This window comes from Cnephaeus nilssonii (assembly GCF_951640355.1).
Source record: "Cnephaeus nilssonii genome assembly, chromosome: 11".
NCBI classification, from domain to species: domain Eukaryota; kingdom Metazoa; phylum Chordata; class Mammalia; order Chiroptera; family Vespertilionidae; genus Cnephaeus; species Cnephaeus nilssonii.
This window is the reverse complement of record NC_137082.1, coordinates 2,079,269-2,098,926: the sequence shown is the minus strand read 5'-3', so window position 1 is coordinate 2,098,926 and position 19,658 is coordinate 2,079,269. Positions and strand designations below refer to the sequence as shown.

Below are 19,658 nucleotides of genomic sequence, written 5' to 3'. Positions count from 1 at the left end.
GTCTGTGGTCAGAGACTCTTTTTTGGTGGGTTAAGAAACCATCTCTTCTGGGCAGTTCTATTGAAAATAAAAGTTATGCTTTGATTTCAAGAATGACCGAAATGCCTCTAAAAAGTCTTAATCATCATCGCAAACAAACCTGTTGTTTTCGGGGCTTGGTGATGGCAGTGCTTTCGTCTGGTCCTGAAGCTGGAGGGCCACTTGCCCAGCACTGTGAGGGGACACCGTGCCCTGAGGAGGTGGAGGCCTCAGCTGGGCATGCGGCTGGCCTGGAGGTCTCGCACTGCAGCCTCGTGGTTTCACCGGCTCACACCAGCTGGTTCTGTAGGCGTCTCAGTTCTGTGCGCACGTGTGTCTTCTGCCCAGGGGTGGAGAGCTTGGAAGTGGCGGCCTGTGTATTTGGGGACACACGAGTGCCATGGGATTCAGAACAAACAGCTTCCCCCAGAGGCTGAGGTTCCCAGTGGGTAGAGCAGTGGGCAGTGTGGGCATCCTGGTGGTTCTGTCAGTCAGTCACAGACTCGGAGGTCAAATGCAGTCACCATGGATGTCCTAGCCTCTGCCTCACCCACATGCCACTTGGACATTTCCACTCTGACCGCTTCACTAGTCACGTTTCACATTCAGGTCATTGATACTTAACTACAGCAGAAGCTAGAAGGCAAATGCTAGGAGAGAGAGAGATGAAACTACATTTTCAGAGATGCACTAATAACTCAGAATAGTCTTCACCACCTTTTCTTATTAGTGTATCTAAGACGGCTCACGTGCGTGATTACTACATCGTTCACTCTGATGGTGTCTTCGTGTGTGAGGGCCAACGTGTGTGGCAATGGAAGTCCTGACTGTAGTAATTACCCAGAAACTCGGATTGTGCTGTTGCATTGGTCATGTAAACGGGTTGTCATGAGCTGTAAGTTGATGTGTTGGCATTTTACTAAGATAAGGAGTTTATTAGCCAATGATGCAGACCAGTGAGCCCGATGGGGAGCTCGAGAGAACTCAGGTGTTGTTCTTGCCTTTAAAGGGCCTGTTCCCGTGGCCTGCTAGTGGACTGGCATGTCCTGCGGAGGGAGCAGCTCTGCAGACTTGGCTGCCTGCCACCCTTTTACAGTCTCCACGCTGAGCCAAGCCATTTAGAGGTGATGAAGAGGGAGTCAGCCAACTGTTCTGCTTTGTCTCGTGGAGCCTCGCTGTGGTGTTCATGAAAATGTAATGCTTTCTGGAAGTGCCTTGAAATAAATAGAGTTGGAGAATGTTCTGGTTTTCTGTGTTCCTGGTAGGACGTCATGTGAGGAATCTCCCCAGTTTGGAACCTTTCCAGAGCACAGGGATGATTACAAAGCAAGTGAGAACTAACATGTTTTGCCATGTGAATGAAGGTTTCCAGGTTTTGGAAAAGGCACATGTATACCAGGATGTGAGATGGAAGTCGGCCTGGCATGTGACTACGCGAGGCCCCGGGGACATGGAGGTGCTGCCTCCCATCCTGTCCTGAAGACATGTCAAGAAGATAGCTTGGGGACGGTATTTCTAAGGCAACGTGCCGTCTTTATTTTCATACTCTGTACACTTAGTTCAGGAGCATGGCAGACCAGCAGTCTCAGAAAGAACCTTGCGTGTTTCACGACGTCCGGGACACTGAGGCAGGACTCCCCCTAGGCCGTTGGCGGCAGGTCTCCGTGTGAAGGAAGGGCGGCAGGTGGCACGGTGGTCTGTCTGCGCTCCTGCTGACACCGCTGAGTCAGGCACAGTGGAATCCTCACTGGCTGTTGGCTTGTCCTCACAGGGCCTGTCCTCAGCCTGGAGAGGTGTGGTTTTGATGCGTGCTACTCTGACACCTCGTGTGTGGGGCGTCTTTTACACTGGGTATGTTTTGTTTCAGAAATGCGTACAGCTTTCTCGGGTTCGCAGTAGGTTGTGCTGTTGCATTGGTCATGTAAACTGGAGAAGCCGTCACCTTCCGTAGCACTCTCTACATGTGACCCTGAAGTTCCATTTTGTTCCTGTAGGCATGTCCACGCCCAGTACCTTTTGTAAAAAATCTTTTAAAAAATATATATTTTTCTTGATTTCAGAGAGGAAGGAAGAGGGAGAGAGAGAGATAGAAACATCAATGATGAGAATCATTAATCGGCTGCCTCCTGCACACCTCCCACTGGGGATCGAGCCTGCAACTTGGGCATGTGCCCTGACCAGGAATCAAACCATGACTTCCTGGTTCATAGGTTGACGCTCAACCACTGAGCCACACTGGCTGGGCGATGCCCAGTACCTTTTGAAAAATGCAGAATAGGTTGCTTTTGCTGCCTCTTATAAACTTTGTAGTAAAATTTTTCACGCTTTTCTCAGAGTGGTCATCCGAAAAGCTCTCTTTCTTCCATAGAGATACTCTTACAAGAATAAGAATTAAGTGCAGCCGAAACCGGTTTGGCTCAGTGGATAGAGCGTCGGCCTGCGGACTGAAGGGTCCCAGGTTCGATTCCGGTCAAAGGCATGTACATTGGTTGCGGGCACATCCCCAGTAGGGGGTGTGCAGGAGGCAGCTGGTCAATGTTTCTCTCTCATCGATGTTTCTAGCTCTCTATCCCTCTCCCTTCCTCTCTGTAAAAAAATCAATAAAATGTATTTTTTTAAAAATAAAGAGTTTAGAGGTTTTTTTTTTTTTTAAAAAAAAAAGAATTAAGTGCGGTCTGATCTATTGAGACGTGGTGGGAAGGCTGTGAGGAAAGTGGAGTTCCACAGCCTTTCTGTTTGGCTGCTGCTCTGTCCCCACTTGGAGCAGCACTGTATCATGTCTCATCTGTGTGTATCTGTGTGTTTGTTCGTGTGTGTCTTGTCTGTGGGTGTCTGCATGTGTCTCGTCTGTGCACGTCTGTGTGTCTTGTTTGGAATCTGTCGTCTGTTCTCTAGAGTTCTGGCACTTACCATAAGGTTCATTTTTGTGAAGGAAGTAGAACTATTTGGCTAGCCCACTGCATAATTTTAAGCTGAATTGGAATATCCCAAGTAAGTTTTTTACTTATGAAATTTCCAAACATTTAAGTATCAGGGTGGCTGCAGCCAGCCCCAGGACTTCTCACTGTAGTGCTCATGCCCATGTCCCCTGGGGTCAACTGCACCTTCCCAGGTGAAGGAAGCTGTGGGATGCCTGAAAAAACCTAGGGTGGCCCTGGCCATTGTGGCTCAGTGGATAGACCATTGGCCTACAGATTGAAGGGTCCTGGGTTCGATTCCGGTCAAGGGCACGTGCCCAGGTTGCGGGCTCGATTCCTAATAGGGGGCGTGCAGGAGGCAGCCTATCAGTGATTCTCATCATTGATGTTTCTATCTCTCTCCCTTCCACTCTGAAACCAATAAAAATATATTTTAAAAATAATTTAAAAAGAAAGTGAAGCCACACAGCCAGCGAGGATTCCCAGATTCCCACGCCAGGGCAGGAGGGCCTGGGAGGGAGCAGGGTGAGGGACGGCGCAGGACCCACTTGGCCACACTCGGGATGTGGCGCGTCTTCAATCTCGCATTGCTGTCATATTCTTGGGATGAAACAAGTGTCGAACAGCAGTGCTTGGAACAGTCAGGTAGCAGTGCCTCACCAGCTCTCAGAATGAGCTGCTGCAGGCCTCCATGACTCCCTCATGGAGGACCAGTATCACACTCACCATGTCTCACCATAAACTTGGTCTTTCTGGTTGCTGGTGAAATTGTACACAGTTTTGTTCTTGATCCTCTCAGCTCCAAAGCAGGGTGCCCCCTCGGTTCACTCGAATTGTGTCTGGAGCCAGTTCCTTACTGCTTCCTCTTACCTGTCCACAGTGCAAGAAATGCCATAGGTTACCTTCAGGAGGTACTGTGCCCGTTGGGCTGCACTGGGGGCAGAGGTGACATGGGGGGAGGGGCATGGGGGAGACACAGGCTCTGGTCTGCTGAGTCTGAATTTTACAAAAGCTGTGCTGGTTGTGGCCCTGGAGCTGGGCAGGCAGTTATAGTAAGGCGTGAATTAGCCATAAACCTTTATGGCTTGTCTCCTGGCAGCAGAAAGTAAAGGAAGAGCCCCAAAGAAGGAGGCAGAACCAACACCCTGCTAGTACTGCTCGTCACCACCCTCTGCCCTCCTCTTGCACACCAGGTGCTAAGCCGTCTCCTGGAATTCTCCACACCTGAACCTCAAGGGCAGTTAGGTATGGGGTAGCTCCTGGGATCCGCTAGGAGCCTGGAGAGTGGGTGTCCACCCCAGTCCAGCAGCTAGTGGACTGACATGTCCCCCCTTTATTCTTCCTGTGTTTTCTCTCCCCGCCCAGAACATCAGCTCCAGGAGGAAAGGAACTTTGAGTAGTCAAATAACCAACATCCACAACAATGTGGTCCTGGTTGTAGAAAACTAGAGGCTCAATGCACGAAATTCGTGCAAGAGTAGGCCTTCCTTCCCCTGGCTGCCGACACCTGCTTCCCTCTGGCACCTGGGACCCGGGCTTCCCTCGCAGCCCCGGCTTCATCTGGAAGGATGTCTGGTCTAATTATCATATTACGCTTTTATTATTATTGATGACCATCAGAGAGTCTGGTGCAATGGACGAAGCTGAACTACCAGGCAGAGAATGGGAAACTGTTGGTACTGAATTTAGCAACAGATTTCTCGGCTATGGGCCAGGGCTCCTCGGGGGAATAAATCTCCACTACCACCTTCTGTCCTGTAGATGGAAGAGTAGCCACTGGTCAGCAAGCATGAATGAAGCGAGGTGCAAGGTCACCAGGGACACGTTGTTCAAGGCAACTGAGGGAGGGTTGGGAGGGCCACTCTGTGGTGGAGGGATGGTTTAGGCTTTGTCCTCAATGCAGGAGGAGCTTCTGGGGGCCTCAATATGGTAGGACTTGGCCAGTCCCTAGGCTGCTGTGGATACACATGCATACCCAGAGGGGAGAGAATGGAATGTGGTCACCGCAAGTGAAAAGTGGTCTTCAGCAAAGGGAATGTCCATAGTGAAATGATCTGAAAAGCCAGTTCCTGTGGGAGGGGTATCAACTCAATTGCTCCACCAAACCTAACAGGCATGAGACCTGCTGCTCAGTGGGCACTGACTACCCCAGCACTGCACCTGGTTCAAGGTCACAGGCTGGAGCCCACCCTCAAAGACTTATTTGAAAAGTTGTTTACACTTGACCTGGCCGGTTTGGCTCAGTGGCTAGAGCGTTGGGACTGAAGGGTCCCAGGTTCGATTCCGGTCTAGGGCACATGCCTGGTTGCAGGCTTGATCCCCAGTGGTAGGTGTGCAGGAGGCTGCTGATCCATGATTCTCTCTCATCATTGATGTTTCTATCTCTCTCTCCTCCCTTCCTCTCTGAAATCAATAAAAATATATTTAAAAAAAAAGAAAAGTTGGTTACACTTGAGTCTTACTGTCCCTGCATCCGGGTAAGACTCCCCCTGACTTTCATTTGATGGCACATAGCCCTGTGAGGTGAAGACCAGCCATCCCCATTTATAGACGGGGCAGCAGGCTCCTGGCTCTGCGATGGCCACCTGGCTCAGCCCCTACAAAGCTGCAGGGGAGCCCGTGCCACCGCCGGGGTGGGGGTGTGATGGGAGCCTGCGCTGGCGCAACAGGAGCTCAGGGAGCAGGGCAGATGGAGCGAGCGCCTGAAACAGGGAAGCACGCTGATGGCCTCCGGACAGACCTCCGCGGGGCGGGAGGAGGGAGACGCCCCGCCTGCTGCTGTTCCCCTCCCCCACCCCGCGGGGTGGCCGTCTGGGGCGACACGTCCTGGGAGCGCCGGACGGAAGCGCTGCTGGGACTGACACGTGGACTTGGGCGGCGCTGTGGGCCGCGGGAGCCGGTCTCCGGACTCAGTGCGCACCGTGGCTGTCGGCTCCTGATGCAGCCGCCCCGGGACAAGGCCCACCCGGACAAGGCCCACCAGGACACAGCTGGGGACGCTCAGTGGTCCAGGTGGGGAGGAGGGGCGTGGGCGGGGATCAGGGGAGGGGCGGCGCATCCTGTGGGGAGAGTATCCTGTGGGAGGCGTCCAGCTGCAGGGCCTCCTTTGCGCCTCATGGGGGGCAGGCACCACCCTGGGGAGGAAGGAGTGGAGTGCACAAGTAACTCCAACCAGCGGGACCCTCCTCCCTTCCACCCACCCCCAGGCTGCTGGGGCCCAGGAGGTCATGCAGGCAGGGGGGCCTGCTTGGGATAGGGGGCATCTTCCTGGTTGGGGAGGAGCCAGCGCTCACTGGCCTGGCCTCACATGCTGGAACTGACCCTGCCAGGTAGGACCACACAGTAGGACCACACCTGAGAGCATAGAGGAGCAGTTCAGAGTCACCCCATGGGGCAGTCAGGGGCTGGTCAGAGTCCTGCCACCACGTGCCAAGTGTGTGATGTGGGCCAGGTCCCCGAGGGGGGTAGGAGGAGAAGAAGTTGGCAGTAGGAGAGGAAGGCCCAGCAGGTTACCCACTCCTTTTCATATCTACTGTGCAGACAGGAAGGAGGAGGGAGCCCCCAGAAAAGCCCCCAGGCCACCGAGGCTCAGCACTTGCTCTGGTTCTGTGGGCTGAGGACAAGCCCGCTGGACCCCGGGCCCAAAGTCCGGCCCTGAAATTCCAGAGCTTGTCCACCTCCAGATTTGGGTCCCCGGTGAATCTGCTCTCGGGGCCTCCCTGTTGCAGGCAGAATAATGGCACCTTCCCGCCTCTGCCCCAGCACGGCTGCGGGAAGACCCGGAGGGACAGTCCCCAGTGTTGGGGTCTAGCTGAAGGCAAAGCTGTTGGGGAAGAGGGAGAAGCTGGCATTCATAAGAAGCCATCAAAGCCAGGAGGCTCCTGGGACAGGGCCAGGGAGCAGGGAGGAGCGGGGCTGGCCGTAGTGAGTGTGACCACCAGTGATGGCGAACCTATGACACGCGCGTCAGCACTGACACGCATAGCCATTTTGATGACACGCGGCCGCTGAGGCGGCCGCATGCCGAAGATGAAACATGTGCTGCTCCTGAGGATGAAACATTTGCAACTAGAGTCTTGGAGTTAGTTTTTTCCTCAAAGTGACACACTACCCGAGTTATGCTCAGTTTTTTGGCGAAGTTTGACACACCAAGCTCCAAAGGTTGCCCATCACTGGTGACCACAAAGCCCCAGGCACAGCTCTGGTGTCTCCCCAGGTTAGACTAGGGACTGTTAGCTGTGTGCCTGGGCCAGGGGTGCTTTTGGCCAGCCTCTCCCTCACTTCCTCCCTCCACAACCTGCTGGTTATGGAGATGGGGCCTGGCTCTCAGCTTGAGCCAGGTGGCAGGCCCGCTTGGCAGCCAGCTGGGCAGAGGGTTGTGCCCAGGGCCATGGAACAGTCTGCAAACTTCTCTCCTGTGACGGTTCAATAGCCTGGGCTGGCTTTGCTGTAGCTACTTTCCTCCACGGGGTGCAAAAGCAGCACTTGAGTCCCAGGACAGGCAGTCAGGACAGGCGGTACCCTGGAGGGCCTGTGGGGTGCTGGGGAGTCGTGCTCAGGGGGAGCAGGTTGTTCTCACCCACGACTGGATAATAATAATAATAATAAGTGCTACTGTTGACCGCCGCTGGCTCTGCGTGCCCTCTGCTTGGACTGCCACGTCTTGTACTCACAGCGACCCAGGAGGCAGGGCCGCTCTCCACCCACATCCCAGGAGTGGGGGCGACCAGCAGCCTTGGACCCACATGTGCTCTCTGGCTTGCTGCCCTCCTGGCCTGCGGCGCCTGCACAGTTCCCTTTTCTGAATCAAGGGGCCACGTGACCGCATGTTCGTGTGGCGTGGGAGCTGCTTGCACAGGGGCCATTGCAGAAAGCGTTTCTAGGTGCTTCATAGGAGGCATCTTGATGACTTGGGCTCCAGCTTGAGGCTCAGGGCTGGTCAGAGTGGGGGTATGCAGTCTCAGCCTCTCCTGACCAGTCCTGCCACACAGGGCTGAGCATTCTGGGTCTGGGTCATCCCTTCCAGCCAGACATCCTTGTTCTGTGTCCCCACCAGCTGTTACGGACATTCCTTTGCCCACTTAGCCGACACTGCCCGCCAGCTTAGGGACGGGGCTGTGGAGGCCTCCAGGGCCGAGGGGGAAAGCAGAGAGTGCCTTACCCACGCAGCTCCCAGGAGAGTGCCCCTGCCAGCGCCTCAGGCTCAGAGCCCACGTGGCAGAACCCCTCATGGAGCCTGCAGCCCTGGCCCTCCGGGGTCCCATGTCAGACATGGAGGCAGGCAGGGAGCAAGCACTGCCGGGAGCTCTGGGGCCTTGAGGGGCCTGGCCCGACCACCGCCTCCTTCATTCTGTGAACGCCGGAGGGAGGGTCAGTGGGAGTCCCCCCTCTACCTTGGCCTCTCAGGCAGGGGGGGCTCCACTGAGACCTGTCCCATCTGCCACCGTGAGACTATTCTAGTCTCGCTTCTGAGTAGCATTTTAAGAACCAGGAAGTAGGGCTGGGGCATGACGGCCAGGGTCCCTCCCCAGTAGGCACTGAGGGGTCACTGGACCGTTTCCAAGTACAGCACCCGCCCAGCCTCTGTGGAGGTGCGGCCAGCGGGGCTCCCGGGTCACAGGACTGTGCACGTTCAGCACAGGACCTGTTTCCCAGCGTTGGGAGGAAGTTCCAACATGTGAAGCAGGCAGTGGCGGGGTGCCTGGGGCCTCAGCCTGTGGCACCCCGCAGAGCACCTGCAGAACCAGCTTGAAATGCAACCTCTTCACTGCACACATGGGAAAACTGAGGCTCAGGGAAGAGACAGGGTCTCCGAGTCGGTCGGGCGTGCGCCAGACCACAGAAGCCAGCAGGAGCTTCCCGGCTCCAGGCAGGACCTGGTCTGCAAACATGGGCATGCGGGGGAGCAGGCTGGCTGTTTGGAACTTAGAGTCATTCATCCCAAACCCTTGCATGGTGGTCTTGAACCTGGAATCAGCTGTCTGCTTGTGGGGTACAGCAGCCTCCGTGGGGCAGCAGGGAGGGCTGTATCCTCTGCCTCCCTCCCCCCCGAGGAGAAGTACAGTGGCCGTGTGCACAGGCGGTGGAGGAGAGGGGCATGATTGCCATGCCTCCCTCCGGGCCAGTCACAGGGGCTTCTTGTGGGGGCACCCAGAACTTGTGGGCACCTTGCTGTTTACTGGCTCGTGAAGGAGGCAGACATCATGGGCTCTTCTTCCCTGGGGAAGCTGAGGCTTGAGGAGGCTGGGCAACTTGTCCCAGGTCCCTCGCCCCCCAGCCTTGTCCGCAGCCAAGCGTGGGCTCCAGCCCTCCTGGGGTGGTCTTGGCCTCACCCTGGATCCTCCTCCCCAGTTGTCTGTGCAGCTTGAGCCTGGAGGGGCCTGGCAGGTGGGAAATTGGCTCTGGGTCCGCCGCAGATCAAGCCCCCATGTCTACCGCCTGGACCCCACTTGGTTCCTGGCAGACACCCCCCCCCCCAAGCCCCTGCCCCCTGCCAGGTCCAGACAGAGGTGCAAATGGGGGTTTGGGAATGAGGGGACAGTCCAGTGTCCTTCCTCATAGGCGTCCTTCCCTACTCTGCTCTGACATCTGCCCCGAAGCTCCTGCTGGCCCCCTCCTAGCCACCCCCTACATTTTGGTGCCTGGCTCCTGGCCCCTGCCTTCCTCTCCCTGAGCCTTGCCGTTTCCTGGTGACTTTGATGTCCACATGGCCCATCGATCCAGCGGCCTGGCCTCTCACCTGTGACCTCTCCTCCCCTGCAACCTCCTGAAGCTTTACAGCACTAACACCTTTGCCTTTCATCCACCAGGCCTTCCCCACAGCCTGCGCTTCCCCCTCTGCAGTATCCGACCCCAGGGAGGACCTGGTCACCTGCCCCAGGCCCAGGCAGGTGGGCGAGTCCAGGTGCAGGCAGGACCCTGAACCCCCAGCTTTAGGGCATTGCCACTGTCCAGACCAGCTGCCTCCAGCTGCCACCACACTCTCAGGGCTGTCCCCCACCGCACAAGACATGCGAGTCAGCAGGGCGCCTCCTGCCCGCCCCTGTCGCCCACCCACACAGTACACTGCCTTTAGAAAAGCTGTAGCAGGCCGGATCGCGGGAAGGTAGCACAGCACTCCCTGGCTCCGCCTGCTGCCCCATGTCACACCTGAGGTCAGTGTCCGTGTTTGTCATGGGCCGTGAGCCAGTGTTGACAGTTACAAACCAAAGTCCACAGTGCGTTCAGGCCTCTGCAGCTCTCCGCTGTCCCAGGACCCGTGGGGCTCCCGCAGGCCCGGGTCCTCAGGGCAGGTCTCCTGGGCGCCTCCGCCTGTGGCCCTTGGTTTTGGTGACAGACAGTTGAGAGCACCGGCCAGGAGCTTTGTGGATATTCCCTCTGTGGACATTTGTCTGACAACCTTCCCAGCGGCCAGGGATGCCTCACCCTGCCCAGGTTCTTCCAAGGGGCCCATAGCACCGCCTGCCCAAGGTCCTCTGCTGGGCAGACCCAGCTTTTCTGGGGACCCTGCAGGACCCACTGTCCTGCCTCCAACCTGTGGTTGGTCCCCCCGCAGCCACAGGACCCTCCCTCTCTGCCTCAAATGGCGTCCTCTTGCCCACCTCACCGCCCCCTTGGCAGGTACTAGCTGTCAGCTCCCACCTGGCTGCCTTCTTGGGCCCCTTGGTCTGCAGTCCCGGGCAGCAGCCCCGACCACAGGGCGTCTAAGCTGCCCTACACCCGCATGCTGTTAGCGACGTTCTGGAGCCGTCTCTCCTCCTGGGAGTCAACAGGCGGCATTTAGACGTTGGGGAGTTTGGAGTTTGGGAGGTGATGTGCCTTTGTCAGACTCTGCCCCTCCGGGCCCGGCCCTTCCTCTCCCGCAGGCCCGAGTGCCAGGCATGGACGGGGACGCTGCTGCTGGGCACGTGCCTGCTGTACTGTGCCCGTGTCAGCATGCCCATCTGCACCGTCTCCATGAGCCAGGACTTCGGCTGGAACAAGAAAGAAGCCGGCATTGTGCTCAGCAGCTTCTTCTGGGGTTACTGCCTGACTCAGATCCTGGGTGGCCACCTGGGGGACCGGTAACTGCCCGCTCCCCACTCCCGTGCTGGGCTGCAGAGCTCTTGGGGGAGGCCTCCTGGGAGCTGGGGGACCCGAGGCCCAGGGGCTGGGTGCACAGCCCCTTTGGGTGCTCAGCACTCAGCGAGGGCTCTTGGGGCGGTGGGGATGGGTGGACGGACGGGACCCTGTGCTCTCACCCTCGGCCTCCTCCGCAGAGGTTGTGGCTCAGCGCGACCCTGGAGAACAGCTCTGAGAAGGGATGGCCCGAGCCCCACCTGGCTGTCTCCGTGGCAGGATCTCTGGCCCTACAGCTCAGTCTGGCCCCGCAGCTTCCCCATCACTGCCCTCTTGGCCCCTCCAGGATCGGGGGTGAGAAGGTCATCCTGCTGTCAGCCTCTGCCTGGGGCTTCCTCACCGCCGCCACCCCACTGCTCGCACACCTGGGCAGCGCCCACCTGGTCTTCATGACCTTCTCACGCATCCTCACGGGCTTGCTCCAAGGTAGGCGCACTTCAGGGGCTTCCCTCACTGGTGGTGTTAGACTCTGTTAGAGCATGTGTGTGCATGTGTGTGTGTGTTCATGCAGGCGGTGCACGTATGCATGTGTGTGCTCCTATGTGCTCCTGTGTGTGGTGGGTAGGCAGCTTGGACTGACGATGCCTTGGCACCCAAGCAATTTCCGTTTCTAGAAGCATTTCTGTCCTGGCCGGTCTGTTCAGTGGTTAGAGCATTGGGCCCCGGACTGAAGGGTCTCGGGTTTGATTCCCCGTCAAGGGCACGTACCTGGGTTGCAGGCTTGATCCCCAGTCCCCAGGTCAGGGCACATGTGGGAGGCAACCAATCAATGTGTCTCTCTTACATTGATGTTTCTCTCTCCCTCTCCCACTTCCCTCCACTCTCTAAAAATCAATGGAGAAAATATCCCCGAGTGAGGATTGACATCAACAACGAAATAAATAGAAGCATTTCAAAGTCTGGCAAATTCTAATGTCAGACGTCCTTCTGCCAAAACAGCTACACCCGGGTGGCCCCCAAGTTGCTGTCTAACAGCCATCACACCATGAGGCTGGCAGGCATGATGGGGACACAGGCTCCCGTGCTCTGGTCACACCGGACTCCTGGAGAGAGTCCCCAAGACCCCAGTGGCCCAGGTGAGCAGGTGGTGCCCAGCCCCGCTCCGGGGAAGGGACGGCCTCTGAGCTACCGCCTGCACCAGCCTGGGCTCTGCAGCGTCCATCTCCTGGGTTCCACCTGAGTGCGTGGGTTCTGGGCCCCCTCCTCACCTCTCCCCGCCTGCTCCAGAAGGGCCCCCTGGCAGCCCCTCAGATCCTGGCAGGTCGTGGGCATGGGCCCTAGGGACCCCTGTTCCCCTGTTTTCTGACCAGCCCCACCAGTCTGGCCTCTGTGCTCCCGAGAACCCACCCCAGATGGTCTGTCTCCCTGTGGCTCAGCGCTGGTGCTCTGGGGCCTGCCGACCAAGGTCCCAGAGCTGGGCTGTAGGGCGCCCCTCTGGGTGGCCCACAGCTCCGGCTGTTTCTCCCCGTCCTGGGAGGCCAACGGACTTTTGTATGTGCTGGACTATGGTTCATTCTGGGGGACAGACCAGGCTCCAGGACAGCTGTCACGCTGGGTGACTGGCACTCTGGTGGGCAGGGCCAGTGCTCTGAGGGGAACCAAGTCCCACTCCGGTTCCCAGCCTCTTACAGCATAACAGGCAAGAGCTGAAGTTTCCAGTGCAGTGTTTTAAACACGAGATTTTTGAATAATTGTAGATTCACAGGAAGTTGCCGAGCAACATACGGGAAGTTCTGTGCTCTCTCCCGCCTCCCTGTGGTGCCATCTCAAGTAGCTACGGGAAGCATCACGCCCGGACCCAGCACTGGTTCCACAGGGCATGAGGTCTCACCTGTTGTGTGTGCAGCGTGTGTGTGTGTGAGATAGCATGTGCTAGTGTGAATCAGGGTGTGTCCGCAGGTGGCCACGCCACATGCGTGTGCCAGGACTGGAGAGCTGGTGTGGCTCTAGGAGCCAGGGTAAAGGCAGCAGAAGTCTTTCCCACCAGCGCCCCTCATCCAAGCTGAGCATCTCCTTAGCCAAGTGGTGCTGCTGGTTCCTTGGGGTGATGCGAGTGTGAAGGACACCCCAAGCTTGAATAATCACCGATGGGAAGCTTCCCGGCCGGCTCTCACCCTCGGCGGGCTGCACTCGCTGGGCCCGCTGGCCCGTGGGCCTCTGCATTCTCCGCTTGTTGCAGGGGTTTACTTTCCTGCGCTGACCAGCCTGTTGTCACAGAAGGTCCGGGAGAGTGAGCGAGCCTTCATCTACAGCACTGTGGGGGCCGGCTCCCAGTTCGGGTGAGTCTGAGCCTGGGGGGGCGGGGGAGGCAAAGTGTGTGGCCCCAGCAAAGCCCCATAGGTGGTGGGACAGGCCACGTGGTGCCTCTGCGGCTCCAAGGGACTGGGTGCGGCTGGTTCTGTGCCCCGGGCAACTCTGTGCGCAGGTGCTGGCGGCAGGTGGAGTGGCTTTGGGCTGTGCCGGTGGGCAGGGCAGCCGCGCTTTGTCAAGCGCCCTTTCATCTGTGCTGGTGGAGCCAGATGTGGGGGATGGGCTCCGATGGGAGGTGCCTGCACTCTCCCTGGCGGGCACATGTCACATCTGGAAGCGAGAGCCTGTGCCCTGCCCCCGGCTCTGTGTGGAAGGACAGCTCCCTGTCCGCATGGGCTTCCTGACCCAGGCTCAGACCTCACTTCCCTGCTCCAAGGTCCACGCAGAATTTAGAGGGGCAAGGGGTGCCCCTGGGTGGGCTGGAGCAGCCCACGTAAGAACCCAGGGTGCCAGTGCAGTGTGATGTTCAGAGAAGCAATGCAGGACACCAGGAAACACCCTCCTTTATCTGAAATCCCACCTCACCTGGGTGCCCTGGGCCCATGGAGGGGGGGGGGGGCGGGCAGGGAAATGGAGGCTCAGAGAGTGACCCCCACAGGCCCAGTGGCCTCAATCTGAGCCCAGCTTTGTTCCTCCTTTACAACCTCCTGGCCAAACCTTGGCAGATGTGGCGATGGGGAAGCAGCCCCTGAATCGTGATGTTTGGGGGTTGAGGGCCCCAGGGGATTGGGGGTTTTAGCTTAGAGAGACCCACACCGCAATTTCAGGCCTCCTTGTTTTTAAAAATATATTGGTATTGATTTCAGAGAGGAAGGGAGAGAAAGAGAGATAGAAACATCCATGATGAGAGAGAATCATTGATCGTCTGCCTCCTCCAGGCCCCACACTGGGGATGGAGCACACAACCCGGGCATGTGCCCTGACCGGGAATCTAACAGTGACCTCCTGGTTTATAGGTTGATGCTCAACAGCTGAGCCAGGCCGGCTGGGCTCAGGCCCCCTTAAGGGCCAAGGAGCAAGACATTCAAGCACCACAGAGGCCCTGTGCCCTGTCTCGGCCACATGGCCATCCTGAGTGCACGGTGGCCACGCAGCATCCAGTCTCCTGAATGCTAGTCTCTAACCAAGGGCTGCAACAGGGCACCCCGGTTTCCCAGACACCAGCTCACAGGGCTGGGATGGTCCGGGCGCCTCCTTGCCTGGGTGAAGCCAAGTCATGGCCACTGTCCTCTTGTCCTAGGATGCTGGTGACGGGGGCAGTGGGCTCCCTGCTCCTGGACTGGTGCGGCTGGCAGAGCGTCTTCTACCTCTCTGGTGGCCTCACCCTGCTGTGGGTGTGTTACGTGTACAGGTACCTGCTGAGCAAACAAGGTAACTGCGGCCGGGTAGGCACAGCCTGCAAATTCGGCCGCCCAGGAAGGGTGAGGGCCTGGAGCCGGGGCCCCTCTGGCCACCACCGAATGTGAAAGTCACAAAGCAGCCCCAGCTCAGGGGACCAGGGGCTGCAGCTCAGCCCCAGACTAGGACCTCAGAAAACATGCCTGCGCTACCTGTCCCTCCCCCCCGCCCCCCGCCCCCATGGTTAACGCCATGTTCAAGCTGAGAGGTCTGCAGGGGTCAAGGCAGAGGCGGGGAGCTGCGTGTCAGATGGCAGAAGAGGGGCTGGGGACTCAGGGCTGGGGAGGGGGGATCAGAAAAGTGGACCCTCAAAGGCACTGGACACAGCGGAGGGCCCACCGCCCCAGCACTGGGCCTTAAGAGCAGAGCAGCCGCCGTCCCCCTGATTCCGAGCAGCTTTCACATGGACGCTCCTTGCTCCCTCCAGATCTCATTCTGGCCTTGGGCGTTTTGGCGCAAGGCCTGCCGATGGCCAGGCACACCAGGGTTCCCTGGAGACAGCTCTTCCGGAAGCCTTCTGTCTGGTGAGCGGGCTGTGCGGGGTCACCTTGTGGGGGGGGGGGGGCAGAGGGTGGGGACACTGTGTGTCCCTAGCACTGACTGATCACAGAGCCAGGGTCCCCACGGCCTCTGGCCGCCCTGGGGGCTGGGGACCGTGGGCCTGAGAGGCACCTGCACCTGCAGGGCGGCCATCTTCTCCCAGCTCTCAGCCGCCTGCTCCTTCTTCATCCTGCTGTCCTGGTTGCCAACCTTCTTCAAGGAGACCTTTCCCAGCTCCCAGGTGGGTGGGTTGCCTCGGCTCCCGCAGGGTGACGCCGCACCACGTGGCCAGCACCATGCCTGGTGTGCAGAGGGCCCTGCCGTCCCGCTCCACGCGGTCCTGACCCCTGACCCTGCACTGCCACACTCAGCCCAGCCCTGTGACGGGCCTGCCATCTGGGATGGTCATTCCTGGGGAGGGCCCGGCAGGGGCCTGATGTGAACAGGAATGTCACCTCCCGGTCCTGGTGGCCAGGACCCCCTGAGCAGCATCCTCCTGGCCAGGAGTGCGGCCCCCCATCCCCCACCCCCTGCTCTGCCCTGCGAGACTCGGCAGCAGGGGAGACTGTGCTGGGGTCTAGCCCCGTGGGGATGGGTTGGGGTTAGGGAGGCCCAACCCTGGGGTGAGGATGAGGGTGGGGGCTGGTGCCAGCCTGGCTGCCTCTGAGACTCGCGTCCCTCTCCACAGGGCTGGGTCTTCAACATGGTGCCCTGGCTGGTGGCGATTCCCGCCAGTCTGTTCAGTGGGTTTCTCTCTGACCATCTCATCAGTCAGGGTGAGCCCTGGGGACAGGACTTGGGTGAGCCATGCCTGGACTCACCCCACTGTGGGAGGGGGAGGCACCCCTCCTGGGAGGGCAGCCACAGCGATGGCAAGAGGCCATGGCCCCTGAGGACCAAACTGGGGGAGTGAGAGCCCAGCCCTTCAGAGGCAGCAGGTGAGCCCCTGGGGCCTGGTTCCCAGCCTGACCCGGTGGGTGGCTCCCCAGCCTCAGTTAAGAGTGGGCTCGGAGTGCAGTGAGAGGCTCCAAGTCCCGCACGACTGGAGTGCCCTCCCAAGGCTGGATGCAGAGGTGGGCAGGGCACCTGGTGTGGGCAGAGTCGAAATCAGGTGTGAGCGGGACCCGAGTGCACGTCTGTAACGGTCAGAATGGCCTTCCTTCCATGCATCTGCCCGACCTCAGCCTCGGGTCCTGTGAGTGCAGACGAACCTCAGAGTGGATGCACCACAGCACACACACGAGTGTGCACACGCCTCTCCCACGACACAGAATACCACGGCTTGAGCCTGGGGCCTCTCCCTGCTCCCTCCGGCAGCTCTGCCGGGGCGGGTTCCCCTGTGGGTGCTGTTGGAGGGGGATGTCAATGCAAACGGGGCAGTGGGAACGTGTCCTGGTCTCCCCTCTGTCCAGGTTATAGAACCATCACCGTGCGGAAATTCATGCAGGTATGGAGGTTGTGGGATGGCTGTTTTTGGACATCCTGTTTATTCCTGGGACACGAGGGTTGTGTCCCCAAATCCCCTGACCCAGAAGGTGCCGGCGTAGCAGGGCTGGGGGAGGGTGCCCTGGTAGTGCTAGGGCCGGTGCGGCCGCCCCTTCTCGGAGCTGTGTGTGCGGCTCTCTGTGCCCTTTGAGCCCTGGCACCCATTGGGGGCCTGGATTTGCTCTCATCTAATGGGGTCTGTCCACTTGAGGTTCAACCAGCAGGGATAGCCTAGGAGGGGGTACCCTGGCCCTTTGCTGGCACAGCCCTGCCTGACCCTAGTGTCTGTCCACAGGTGATGGGCCTGGGCCTGTCCAGCGTGTTTGCCCTGTGTTTGGGTCACACCTCCAGCTTTTGTAAGTCTGTGTTCTTTGCATCGGCTTCCATCGGCCTGCAGACCTTCAACCACAGGTAAGGGCCCCACGCCCTGCCCACCAGAGACGCCCGTCTGCCCTCGGCCTCCAGCACTGCAGCCCTGGGTGCGCAGGGGCAGGGCAGGCCATGGCAGGTCCCCACGCACGAGCCACAGAGGCAAACGGTTGTCTGGTATCAGGACCCGGGCCATTTGGAGAAACAAAGGCGGTGCTGGGGGCGGTGCTGGGGGCGGGGCTGGGGGAGGTGGCATCTCCAGGCAGCATCTCCTCTACCGGGAGGAGCCAGCTCATCCAGTCCATGCCCATCCTGTGGGCGGTTCCAGTCCTTCCCAGGGCCCAGCATCGCCCGTTTAATCAGAGAACTTCACGGGGAGTCGTTTCAGGAATTGTCATTTTTCAGATTTATGGACGCAAAGGAGCGTGCCTTCGGCAAGCTGGCCTTCTTGTTTGATTCATCCTGGGAGTGGGGCCCTAGGCTGGGTCACTACCGAGATGGGGAGCTGGGAGTTCAGATGGCCCAAGTGTGGCCGAGCGCCTGGGCATGGCCAGTGAGCACCGCGGGGCTGGGCCCTGAGCCCCGATGGTCTCCAGCTCCAGGTGCTCAGAGGCCTGACGTTAGTCTCGTGGATGGTGGCTGCCCCGTGGTCACTGGCCCACGCGCTTTCCTCCCCACAGCGGCATTTCTGTCAACATTCAGGACCTGGCCCCGTCCTGCGCTGGGGTGCTCTTTGGTGAGGACCCTGGCCCCTGCCCGGAGCCTCAGCGGCTGCTCCCAGGTGGGTTGCCTGCGAGGGTCACAGTGGGACCCCTCTGATGGTCTTCCTCTCTCCCCTGTTCACAGGTGTGGCCAACACAGCTGGGGCCTTGGCAGGTGAGAGGCAGACAGGGGTCCCCTGCCTGAGGTGCCTGGGGTAACCCTATGTCCCCCACTCTGGCTATGCACGGTGGGGTGTGGCACCCTTCAGGGGGGTCTGACAGTGTCAGATCAGTGTGGTGGGGGGCACACCTCCAAGCTGGTCCAGAGAGAGAACAGAGCTGTGTTCTGTAGGGTTCACCTCCCCCTCAAATGTGAGTCAATCCCAATGTCCTGGGTCCCCATGGGTCAAGGGCCTGGATGACAGAACAGGCCCCTCCCACTGACCCGGCCCCACTGCAGGCACAGAGGGCACAGAGGCGGCCGGTCTCCTGCAGGGGCTGGGAGGCCTCTGCCCCCTGAGACCGGCTGGCCTTTGGACACAGAATTTGGCTTTCTCTTTAGGCCCCTTTCCTTCAGGCACCCCCACCCCAACTCCTCTCCCCCAAACTGCCTGGGACTGCCTGTCACTCACCCTGTCTGTCCCCTCTCTTGGGTGCAGGTGTTGTGGGTGTGGGCCTGGGTGGTTACCTGATCGAGACCACAGGCTCCTGGACATCCGTGTTCAACCTGGTGGCCGCTGTCAGCAGCCTGGGGCTGTGCACCTTCCTGATGTTCGGAAAGGCCCAGAGGGTGGACCTGAGCCCCAGGCAGGAGGACCTCTAGCTGCCCGCCCCCGCCCCGAGGCCCGTCCATCAGCCTCGGCAAGCGGCTTCGTTTAAGAGCCTCTTCTCTTGACTGCAGAGGTGGGACCTCGGACAGTGAGTCTCGGTGGAGCAGGAGTGGGGCGCCGCCCTAGTTAGGCCTCAGTTTCCCCTCTGTAGGGGTGCGTGCCCTACTCAGCATTGGTGGACTGTCCCGGGTGCCTGGAGTCAGTGTAGAGTGGGTGTGCCCTGCCCTCAGCCGCCTGGGAGCAGTGGCTGGCACAGGGCCTGGACTGCACTCCGACCCCAAGACGGCTTTGCTTTGTTTCTCGGCACTTGGGCCGGATCCTTCTCTGTGGTGGGCACCTGTGTGCTATGGAGTACTCGGCAGTGTCCTTGCCCCCAATACTGTCTCCTGATGTCACCAAGTGTTCCCAGGGCAGCTGCCCGGGTTGGGTGGGGGGAAGTGAGCTCCACCCCTTTGGCTGTCTTTGGGGACCCCACCCCTAGGTCTCCCTCCGTGGATCCCCAGACACTAGCAATGCGCTCTGCTTCCCTGGCACCCGGTGCCACTGTGTGGGAGCCTGGGCACCCTCTCCTGCCCAAGGCGTTCCCCAGAACCAGGTGACCCTGCCTTCCCGTTTACAATAGAGGAGCCATCGCTCATGAATAATAGGTGTCGCCAGATGTATATGGAGAGAAAAGAAATACAAAAATGTGGTGAATGTACCAAAGCCTTATTTAAATGATGACTATTCGTTTATTTAAAAGAAGACTGTTATTTTAAAGCACATTGTTAAAAGAATAAATACTTGTAAAATATTTTTTGAACTCATTCACGAGAAAACCAGTAAAGTGTTACAAACAGGTCAAAGGAGAACCCCAGAAACCGACCCAGGGGTAGCCAGGGCACTGCATGGGGCGAGGTGCTGCGTGTCCCCACGGGCTGGTCAGGAACGGGGCACTGCTATCAGCTCCCCACAGAGCCTGGCAGCCCCGC

General features: G+C 59.0%; 1 protein-coding gene across 8 annotated transcripts; it reads left to right on the top strand.

Moving 5' to 3' along the window:
* The first annotated feature begins 5,812 nt into the window (after positions 1-5,812).
* On the top strand, positions 5,813-19,442 carry SLC17A9 (solute carrier family 17 member 9). Of its 8 annotated transcripts, none has more exons than XM_079783295.1 (13): positions 5,813-5,948; positions 10,802-10,999; positions 11,341-11,480; positions 13,234-13,333; positions 14,605-14,735; positions 15,190-15,286; positions 15,447-15,543; positions 15,991-16,078; positions 16,715-16,749; positions 17,083-17,198; positions 17,837-17,892; positions 18,003-18,032; positions 18,517-19,442. In XM_079783295.1, exons 1-13 carry the CDS (start codon positions 5,875-5,877, stop codon positions 18,678-18,680), a joined length of 1,326 nt encoding a protein of 441 aa, XP_079639421.1. In that variant the 5' UTR covers positions 5,813-5,874; the 3' UTR covers positions 18,681-19,442. The 8 variants fall into 8 exon arrangements, with proteins under 8 accessions (XP_079639421.1, XP_079639419.1, XP_079639423.1 ...); XM_079783293.1 differs by having other exon boundaries at positions 16,487-16,749; XM_079783294.1 differs by having other exon boundaries at positions 5,819-5,948; positions 11,195-11,480.
* The last annotated feature ends 216 nt before the right edge of the window (positions 19,443-19,658 follow it).

Bases quoted from the DNA above. Each gene is read 5' to 3' on its own strand.
- SLC17A9 (XM_079783292.1), top strand. From the start codon at position 10,817: ATGGACGGGGACGCTGCTGCTGGGCACGTGCCTGCTGTACTGTGCCCG. The intron at 15,544-15,990 runs GTGGGTGGGTTG...CCCTCTCCACAG, and splicing joins AGACCTTTCCCAGCTCCCAG to GGCTGGGTCTTCAACATGGT. The intron at 18,033-18,516 runs GTGAGAGGCAGA...TCTTGGGTGCAG, and splicing joins CACAGCTGGGGCCTTGGCAG to GTGTTGTGGGTGTGGGCCTG.